Source organism: Panthera pardus, unplaced genomic scaffold (assembly GCF_024362965.1).
Source record: "Panthera pardus isolate Hobbes unplaced genomic scaffold, ASM2436296v1 HiC_scaffold_3, whole genome shotgun sequence".
NCBI classification, from domain to species: domain Eukaryota; kingdom Metazoa; phylum Chordata; class Mammalia; order Carnivora; family Felidae; genus Panthera; species Panthera pardus.
Genome location: NW_026526876.1, coordinates 38,322,676 through 38,333,278, shown reverse-complemented (window position 1 = coordinate 38,333,278; position 10,603 = coordinate 38,322,676). Strand labels below are relative to the sequence as shown.

The 10,603-nt window shown below is 46.2% G+C and overlaps 1 protein-coding gene across 3 annotated transcripts in view; it reads right to left on the bottom strand.

Annotated features, from left to right (window-relative positions):
* Nucleotides 1-412: 412 nt before the first annotated feature.
* Nucleotides 413-10,603, bottom strand: part of KAT7 (lysine acetyltransferase 7) — a 31,732-nt gene continuing 21,541 nt past the window's right edge. For all 3 annotated transcript variants that reach the window (XM_019415823.2, XM_019415822.2, XM_019415821.2), the window contains 6 exons: nucleotides 7,929-8,018; nucleotides 7,550-7,690; nucleotides 6,372-6,465; nucleotides 4,040-4,186; nucleotides 3,313-3,419; nucleotides 413-2,172 (listed from right to left, as the gene is read on the bottom strand). In XM_019415823.2, coding sequence (XP_019271368.1) covers nucleotides 2,071-2,172; nucleotides 3,313-3,419; nucleotides 4,040-4,186; nucleotides 6,372-6,465; nucleotides 7,550-7,690; nucleotides 7,929-8,018 — 681 coding nt within the window. In that variant the 3' untranslated portion in view covers nucleotides 413-2,070. The remainder of the gene's footprint in view (nucleotides 2,173-3,312; nucleotides 3,420-4,039; nucleotides 4,187-6,371; nucleotides 6,466-7,549; nucleotides 7,691-7,928; nucleotides 8,019-10,603) is intronic.

Sequence of the window (10,603 nt, the reverse complement as noted above, 5' to 3'; positions counted from 1 at the left end):
GGAATCACAGGAAAATGCACTAATAATAATGAGGCACCAGGCTGGCTCAGTTTGTAGCACATGTGACTCTCGATCTCGGATTTAGGAGTTCGAGCCCCACGTTGAGCATACAGCTTACTTTAAAAAAAAAAAAAAAAAAAAAGGAATACCGACCCATCACTGCTATGCATACCTATTAGCGGCAACTGAGTGAGGCAGAGAGAAGCCATCCCACCGAGAAGAGTTCGGAGCAATCACTCCCTCTATAGATAGCCTGCATCAGAGAAGACAACAAAAAAATTCCACAGCCACAAACCACATCCCTCAACAGTCAGCTTACTGCCGGGGAAGATAAACCCCAAGCGCGCGCACTAGGAGCGCCGGGTCCTCGGCACCCCGTCCAGACAAAGAAAGGCTCCTGCGCAAAACGGGCTTGAGCAGAGAACATGCTTTATTGAGGAGTAGATATAGAACAGCACATTCTACCACATGTGGGGAAGGGTTAGCTTCGATAAAAGGCCTTTACCCCTTAAGAAAACCCCCAGTGAAGTTGCTTTTGGATAAACTTTTAACAGTGACACTGAAACTGGCAGGGAGCTGCCACTGAACATGCTTAAAATTAGCTCCCCCCAACCCACAGTGAGTATAAGTAGTGTACAGAGATGACAGGAGAAAGGCACAAATGACCAGAGTCGGGATTGTGGGGAGGGCTCCACACGAAGACAGCGGTGTTGGAGGCGACCAAGTTGGGAAGGGTGGCGGGTCCTACATCAAAAGCTGCCCCAAGATAGCAGGTTATAATGGGCCGGACAGAAATTAGAGGGAGCATCTCTTCCTTTGCTTGAAACCAAAAATAGGAGACCAGAGAATGGGCGGGGCGGGGGGGGGGGGGGGGGAGGTTGGGTAGGGACGGTGGCAGATCCCAAAAAAGGAAATGGAGGAGGAGTTCTTGGAAGGGCAGGAGTGCTTCAGTTCAAGAGGGGAGGGTGAGGCACTGTCGAAGAGGAGCCAACGTTGGCGGGGGGTGGCCACTCTGCCCTGCTGAGTCATGGGCTGAGAGGAGATCCGGAAGTCCCTCGCGGTCACTTCCTACTTCTCCAGGGATGTCCGGGCAAAAAAAAAAAAAAAAAAAAAAAATCACCGCGACTGGGACAGAAGTAAGGGTGTGTGCCAGATCGGACTGGCGGGTCCTGGGGAAAGGTCCGTGCAGCCTAACGACCCAGGGAGCGTGCGACCTGGACATTATTTTGGCACCTGCAGATGTACATAAAACGGGGCGGGGAGTTAGGGGAGGAGAATACATTCAGGACTGGGCACTTCCCGGGGAGGCAAGGAGCACTCATTGGCTTCCCCCGAGACACTGCAAGTTCACTGCAGGTGAACGCCAGGGACAGAATCACCACCTCTCGACCATCCTTCTCCATTTCATTCGGATAAATTACATACTGTTACCAAGTTAAAAACTACAGGTCTCCGGTCAGCTGGACGCTGATCAAAACCAGACCTTTCAATAGAAATGGTGGGGGGGAAAAAACTGCAAGGGAGATAAAAATCCAAAGGGAATGGACCCCTCCGAGTGGGCACACACTCACAAGCGTTCCCTCTTTCCTGCTCTTCCAAAAAAAAAAAAAAAAAAAAAAAAAAAAAAAAAAAATACACGTTAAGGAGGAACTAGAAAGGTCCTGGTGGCGACAACCGTTATTTGGAAGTCTGGTGACCGGGGCAGCAAGATGCACTATTACAAAGTTCGGGAGACACAACACAACCTGAAGGGGCTAGAGGGCACGAGGGGAACCAGTGACTGGACAGGTACAGTACCAAACAGAACACCTTGGGTCAGTGCTACGAGGGATCTGTGCTCAAGTCTACTCGAGATCCCATCCAGGCAACCTCACTGAGGCCGAAACAACAGTTCCTCAGAACCAGCGTCTGCAGAGTACGTGAGGCTCGGAGCCAGGACAGTCCTGAGGGGCATGGCCTTCCCAGAGGATACTGTACTTGCCAATCACAAGAGCAACAGAAATGACAGACAGATCCCTAGGGTACGGATTCCTACTGCTGGGGTTCGCTGGCTCAGAGTAACAGGTCACTTTAAGTGCCCTTGGGAGGGGTCCATTTTAAACAGCTCGGATCCATGGTTTTATTGGAGTTGGATCTTTTGGCCTCCTTGGCTATCCACTCATCAATCAGGTCCTGGGGGAGGGAGAACAACAGGAAAAATTATTATACGCGTTCAACGAAAATGTCTTTGTACATACAGATTCCAAAATGCTGGTCAGTCAGGAAGGAATCACCCCAAGTTTAATGATATGCTAAGGTGCGAAAGAGGTATAAAAATATCTCCGGATTTACAAAATTCTTTCCCGCAGAATCCGTTTCTTCCTACTGTGTCCTCCGTAAGAAGTGAAAATTATTCATCTTCCCTTCTTATACAGGAGTCAACCAAATCAAATTAAAAGTGGCCATGACTTGAGATGGAATTTGTTAAAGGAATTTATTTTTTTTTTAATTTTTTTTTTTTTCAACGTTTTTTATTTATTTTTGGGACAGAGAGAGACAGAGCATGAACGGGGGAGGGGCAGAGAGAGAGGGAGACACAGAATCGGAAGCAGGCTCCAGGCTCTGAGCCATCAGCCCAGAGCCTGACGCGGGGCTCGAACTCACAGACCGCGAGATCGTGACCTGGCTGAAGTCGGACACTTAACCGACTGCGCCACATGTTAAAGGAATTTAAAAGCACTTGCACGAGCCCTGCGGTCTACGAAGATTCCCCTCTACAGATGGGCAATTTTTTCCAATCGAAGAAAATCACGCAACGACACGAGTACTGTGGGACACAAAGCTGCTTAACTGAGCGGCTTCACTTGTGTCATCTGAATCTGAGACAGGAGCTTACCCAAGGTTTCTGAGAGGGGAAGATAGGAGGGAGACAAGCCTAACAGACATTGCTGCCTATGAAAAAAAAAAAAAGAGAGAGAGAGAGAGACCCAGTGAAAGGTGTATCTAAGCAAACTCTTCCTTTAAGAAGAGAAGGCAGGGGGCACCTGGGTGGCTCAGTCGGTTAAGCGTCCGACTTCGGCTCAGGTTGTGATCTCATGGTTCGTGAGTTTGAGCCCCGAGTCAGGCTCTGTGCTGACAGCTCAGAGCCTGTTTTGGATTCTGTGTCTCCCTCTCTCTGCCCCTCCTCCACTCACTGTCTCTCTCTCTCCAAAACACTAAACATTAAAAAAAAGGAAAAAAAGAGAGGGCTGCCTTTTGGGTGTTAAGCCCCCACTTCGCTGTTAAGCCTTAAGAGACATTTAGCCATGAGCCAGCAGCTGACAAAAACTTTACCTGTCTCTTTAAAACTAGATGTTTTCCTTTCCAGTACTTGAGCATCTGAAGGGCTTGCAGAGTGCTGACAATATCCACAGGATTCACAGCTGTCTCCTGGCTAATTTCTGAAATAGAAGCACTATTGAGAACCTGGCCAAAGTGCAAACCCTCAAACCCCCAACTGAGCCTCGCTACCCGCCACCCCCCCCCCCCCCTTAGAGGAAATCCAAATGGTTGGAATCTTTGATACTCAACCCAACCTGTTCAGAAAAAGTTTACAAAACATTCATTTGACCGGTTCTAATAACTACAAAAGAGGAATAGTACAGCAGGAAATCACTCCGGCCCCTATGGAAATCAAGGTCAAAGACAGACCTGATTAAATTCTTCCACCCTGGCGTAAATATACAGGGATGTCTTACCAGCTCCTGTGTGTGCCAAAAGACCTGATGGAAAATAAACGTTTTTCTTCTTTCTGGACTTTTGTTACCAACCCCAGGTTTGTGCAACCGAATCGATAACCATTCCCAAGGGGCCAAACGCTCTGGAACCCGAAGGCACATTTAGGGAGAGTCTCTGCAGTGCCCTGTATTCAGTGGGCCTTCTATTCTCATATTCAGATGAGACACAGAATGAGGCATTCTCTTTGCAGGTTACACGCACAGCGGGGCCAGTGGAAAAGCTGGACTATCCAGTGGCATTAACATCTTGGGTACCAACCATCTTCAAGAGTCAAAACACCAACCTTTGATAGAAATCTCTTTGCCTTGGAAATTATGCAGGTAACGGAGAAGCACTTCTTTCCAGTAACTGCGATAGCTTATGAGTCCCAGGTCGGAGAGCGGGCGTTCCGGGGAGCCAACTTTTTCTTCCACTTTGGAAAGCAAATAACCTGCCAGGGAATGGAACACACACTGTTATTTCATCCGAACGGCAAACGACATTGTGCCAACGTGGCAGGCCTAACGAGAACCGTCTGCTGTGCGGTACGTTAGGATTCAGACATTCAACAAAATACAGTGTGGCTGCTGTATGGTATGCTACCTCGGGATAAACCAAAAGAAAGAACGTTATGTTAATATTTACTTGTAGGAGACAGGAAGAAAACTCGAGAAGGTTTCACACGTAGAAACTTTAGAACAATGGTTACCTGTAGGTGTGTGTTGGGAACAGGGGAGTGGGCACAGAGACGGGAAGCCATTTCATTACGTCACTTTGTGTGTTTTTGGAGATTTAAAAATTTTTCAAATAGATTATCATCTCAGTACCTACATCTCGTTATGGGGATGCAGTCCACAAACTCCACTCTGAGAAACCTTAGTGGGAAACTAACCTGCTTTCGACAAATAAATAGCAAAGAAAAACAAGAAACAGATGGAGTGGGAACTTTCAGACTGCAAGTGATTTACAAGCCACATCTATCAATGCCAATATGTCAATTCTCTTTGGAATGAAGTAAAAATAATTACGTGTGCTTTTTAAAGGAACAAAATCATAAAATTAAGGAAATCTGAATACTCTAACTTAGGTTATTAAGGGATTTGGGGAGGTTTGGTTTTGTGTAGGTTTTAACCTGAAATAGATCTTTTCTTTTAGAGACAACCAAGTAATTGAGGGTAGAAACAGAGGTAAAACAAGACTGGCCAGAAAATGCTAATCATTCATTACAGAGGGTTTTAGGCAATGATTCTACTTTTACGGATGTTTGAAATTTTCCATGAAGACAAGTTTATAAGATAGGTGTCACCTCTTCAGAGTTACAGGCACACACACACACCCCCACCCCGGTAGTGGGACTGTTCCACTTCCTGATTTCATCTCTTCCCAGGTGGTTTAAACATGGAAAAGCTGGAAAGCTAACTCTAAGAATTCTAATTTTGACCAAAACATGTCATAGGCCAGTGAACCCTGCATAGAATACAGTTGATTATCATTTACAAGAAGTTAAATGTTCTCTGAAGTCACGGCAAATACCGCACCACCGCTCCTAGGGGAAATACCGGGTTCGGTTTCTATGAGCCTTCGGTCATATTTTCATCAACCCGCCATTATGTAACCTTGTTGTAAGTGTTTCTGTTTCACAACTTATTTAACATACATTGTTGACTCCTTAGCATCCAGCTTCCGGCCAATAGCACCACAACCTACGCCTGAATGAAGCCTGCCTAACTCAGGTATTTTCTCTGCGAGGCACCCCACAGCCTTTCTGGATGGCATTTCAGCACTACACTCAGGGGCAATTTAAAATCACCAACAGGGCCACCTGGGTGGCTCAGTCGGTTGAGCGTCCAACTTCAGCTCAGGTCATGATCTTGCGGTTTGTGGGTTCGAGCCCCGCGTCGGGCTCTGTGTGGACAGCTCAGAGCCTGGAGCCGGCTTCAGATTCTGTCTCCCTCTCTGCCCCTCCTCCATTTATGCTGTCTTGCTGTCTCTCTCTCTCTCTCAAAAATAAGTGTTAAATTTACAACAAATACAACCAGCAACAAAAAGCACAAAAATATGAAAAATGTAGCACTGACGGATCGTGAAACAAACATCTGTTTACACCATGAATGCTGAAACAAGGCACCTGCTTGTTTGGAGCTGAGAAAATGCAGTGACTTTTTGCTGCTGTGTGCGTGTCTACAAGTGACGGCAAAGTGCCGAGAGTATTGACTTGGGGTTTAAAAATAAATTCCTAAATACAGAATACACTATTGATGCGGCCCGAAGCCTCCACCAGGTATATATATAGGGACTGCCTCTAGACAAGGCCTTACAAAACCGAAATCCCTAATCCGGGAGCAGATTTGAAGCCTTATGCACGTATGTGCTGTTCCTAAGCCTCAAACGGGGATAATCCTCAAAAGCTTACTTCACTATCCTCTCTTTCTCCTACTCTCGGGTACCAACTCCAGGTTGGTCCAACGAAGGTTCATTGCATACCAGGCTGGCCGGAATTGCTCAGATTTTTCTCCACATATTCATTCACTTGCTACACGCCTGCCCGGAACTAAAGGGACCACAGGACAGAAAGATGACAATGTTCCCATAGCCCCTGCCCCTTGTGGAGCGTGGGCCTTAGCAGTGTCACTTACTGAAATCAATGAGCATCTTGCCATAGCCCTGTCTCATGTACTGAGGCATGGTAAGGATACAGGACACATTGTAGTTGAGGAATGAATTCTTTTCCTGAAATCAAGAGCAAACAGATGGAAGCAGGTCACGAGGGTTTGGAACCAGAGGGGTCCGCAGTCCCACAGATTCAGAATTAGGCACCGGCAAATATCTGGCTAACCAGTCCCAGGGAGCGGCTCACAGCTGTTAACGTCCACACCTACTAGGTATGGCCAAAGCCATTAATCCCAGGGTTTCCCTAGCTCTTGGGATCAGTCTCATTTTCAGGGGGCGGACTCAGAGTTCTTTATAGTCACAGCGCAAGGCAAGGAGGTCTGAGGTTTCGACTGCTGAGTTGGTCTCGGGCAGCCCTCTGTAAATGCTATTTTTTTTAAAGGGGGTTGCCCACTGGAAAGGAGGGAGACCCCAAAGAGTAAGCCCCCAGTTTGGAAGGGGTTGGTCAACAAGCAAACCACATTCTGGAGGATTCCGCTTATGTCAAATGTTCACAACAGGCACACTTCTAGAGATAGAGGGCTGGGAGGGGTTGGGTGGAAATGTGGAATGTTGCTTAGGGGTTTCTCGCCAGGGTAACGAAAACAGTGGGGCCTGTGTCGTTGCCGCACAACTCTAGTAAAAACCACTTAAGTATGCACTCTGAATGAGTGACTCATATGGTATGTGGATTACACTTCAATAAAGTTTATATTAAAAAGTCCTAAGCAAAATCTGGCCTTCGGTCTTCAAAGGCACAGTGGGGTTATCACTGAAAAGAGCCCAGCTAGAAAGCCAGGCAAAAGGAATATATTCCTGGTTTTAGGCTAATAACAGAGGGCAGAGCCAGGAGGGTTGGCTTGACTACAAAATGTGGGTTTTAAGGGTTAGCAGGCAGGGCCTTGGCCAATAATTAATAGGCAGCTCCAGCCCACAAGTCCAGAAATGAATAAACCAGAAACTTTCAATAAAGAATTGCACATTTTCATTAAACAGCCTTTGATACATGGATTTCCGAGCCCCGAGCCCCCGCCCCTGCAAGGGAAGGGCGGTCATCACTGTCCAGGGTACTGCCTCTTCCTTGTCAGTGATTTGGGTCCCCATATGCCAACATCAATCACCCCTGCTGTGGCCATTAGCTTCTTAATCTCCAGATCCTGCTGACCTTGGAAAAATATCCAATCAGGTGACAGCCGGTGTTGTCCGCTTCAGTCATAACATAAAACAGGAAGGGTTCCACATCGTAATATAATGTCTTGTGGTCCAGAAAAAGCTTGGCCAACAGGCACAGGTTTTGGCAGTAGATCTGGAAACCGAGAAACAGAATTCATGTGTGGGCCAGCGACTCCTACACTTATCAGATAAAGGCCTAAAATTAAAGATCATTATTGCTGATGAAACGGCATGTGTACTTTGGTCAATAGTTGAACTTTATCTTCTTTACAGGGCGAGATGGAGACCAAACACACGCCTTCTGAAGCCTGTGAATATGCACCACCACCACCACCGCCGCCGACGCAGCCACCCCTCCTGCCACTGTTTACCTTGTTCTTCTTGCCATCTACTTCAAACACAGAGACAGAGCCTTTGCGATAGATCTCGTCGCCGGGTGGGTGTTTCCACACACATTTAGCCTGCAGGAGAATGGAATTCATATCAGGGAAACAAGCTTTCCCCAACAAGACTACCGCTCAAGAGGGAAAATGAATCACAGGTCAAACTTTAGTTAGCGGAGATGACAGACAGCTGACACACTTGAGAAGGTACAGCAAGAGAGAGTTTGTTTCAGTAAAACAATTAAAGTCTTCTAAAACCATAGTAATGTTTTTATGGTATTTTTATAGCAGTTTAGAACAAGATTTCTAGATGGTATTCTGGCCCTGCTTCAACCCAGGAGATTAAAATCATCTACTACGTAAAAGACAGATAAATAAAAAATACCCTTATTATAAAACGCCTTGTGCCAACAGGAAATTCTTAAGCAGCTTATTTCCAGCAGCTTAGAGTTGCTAAGTAAGGGCAAGAATACTTGACGTTCACCTTTACCAGTAAACTTTGCTACCACCTAGCCATTAGTCTTGTTTTCAGATCAGAAAATAGGCCTGTAATAAAAACTACCCCCACCAAAGTGTTCCCTTTGGTATATAAGGAATAGGAGGAGCAAGTCCTTTCTGTGGCTTAAAAAAAAAAAAAAAAGGAAAAAAAAAGTCAAGCAACAAGAAACTGCAGGGGTAAATGGGCACCCGGCCACAAGGGGGCACAATGTACCCCCCCCTTTCCTCACCTTCAATGGCTAACAGATCTAATTTTTTTTTTAAAGTTTAAGACAGAGACAGCACAAGCAGGGGAGGGGCAGAGAGAGAGGGACACGGAATCTGAAGCAGATTCCAGGCTCTGAGCTGTAAGCACAGACACAGGGCTCGAACTCACGAACCTTGAGATCATGACCTGGGCTGAAGTCAGTCGCTTAATGGACTAAGCCACTCAGGTGCCCTCTTAACCGATTTAATGCAGGCTGTCAGCCATTGCTGTACATGGATGAATTCTTTTCAAAAGTTTTATGTGAATACATTTTTTTTTTCATTTTTGAGACAGAGAGAGACAGAGCATGAACGGGGGAGGGGCAGAGAGAGAGGGAGACACAGAATCGGAAGCAGGCTCCAGGCTCCGAGCCATCAGCCCAGAGCCCGACGCGGGGCTCGAACTCACGGACTCACAGACCGTGAGATCGTGACCTGAGCTGAAGTCGGACGCTTAACCGACTGAGCCACCCAGGCGCCCCTGAATACATTTTAAAATATCATTTAAGAAGCGCATGTACGTGGAACATTTTCTACCAAGTTTTATTGTGACTTTTGGTCAACTCAAGAATCATGGCCCAATTGGTCACATGTAAATCCAAGTATTAACTGGAATTACTTCCAGAAAGCTCCACCCAGTCTGTTCCTTTATCCACCTCCTTATTCATGCTGGCTCTTTCCAATAACCTAATTAGTGTGACACTCACTTGTTTAGAAACAGAAGCCAAACTCTTGGCCAAAAGGCCAAAGAAGGCCCACATCAGTGATTACTCCTAAAGCAATGGGAATCAGAGGAGGTGTGGACGAAAACAGGTTTTCATTTCCGGAAATTCGATTCTTGCACCTCACTTAATGCAGGAGGTCCTCAAATACACATAATGTTTACCTGGCCTTCAGATTTATCCAAACCCTTTTTTTACCCTTCTACTACTATTTCCTGCCCTTTTTGACTACTTCATTGGTTAATGCCACTAAATAACCAGAAACAAAAAGGAAGAAGAAAGACTTAAATGGTGAGAAGTTCACATCCATAAAAATACCAGCCTTACTTTCACGCAGCAGCACGGTATTTTAGCTTCCCCTCATGGTCTACAACGGTTGGAGACCAGGCCTTCTGGTACCGCTCCCCACCCTCTCCCCACACTGGTGTCTCCACCAGTCCTGCCCATCTCTCCAGCAGTCCCTCTCTACCCGAAGTCAAGCGTGCAGGGGTCTGAATGGCTTAATTCACAGGGGCGGTTCTGGGCCACAACACTACAGACCACGTGTTCAGCGACGGGAACACAAAAATGCAGTTATCCCCCAACCCAACTAGGGAGAAGAATGGAAAGACAGAAACCCTGGGTTGTAGATGCTGGCCATATGGAAATCCTGGAAAATAAGGGGGGAGGGAACAGAAGAAAAGACACCCTGAAAGGTTTTAGAGCCAAATATGCTGTGACTGCAGAAACAGGGAAAGGAAGGTTCCCTGCCGGAAACGCTCCAGTCTTTCCCCATCTCTGCTCCCAGAAATTCCCATGTTTCAGACAAGACTTTTCACCCCACAACTAGGGAAAGAAAAATGGCTTCAAGCTACAAAATATCTAGTAACCAATAAAGTGAGTGTCATGTCTTTATTCCTATTTAAATCAGAAGGACAATGTTCAGGAACCAGAAAGCACTAAACTTGACAAGGCACCAAAGGACCCATTTTGTAAATTTCATAACTTGCCTCCTTTAAATAAGCATTCATTCAACAGTCACTGGGCATTTACTGCCCACACTGGTTGCTAGGGATATACAAAGGTGAGTCAACGTTGTCCTTGCTCTGTCTAATGAAGTCTAATCTAATGAAGTCTATTTGTTTTCATCTAGCTTGGGACACATAAAAACTGCAGGCAGGTCATTTATATCCCAAGGAGAAACAGAAAGGAGCAGGC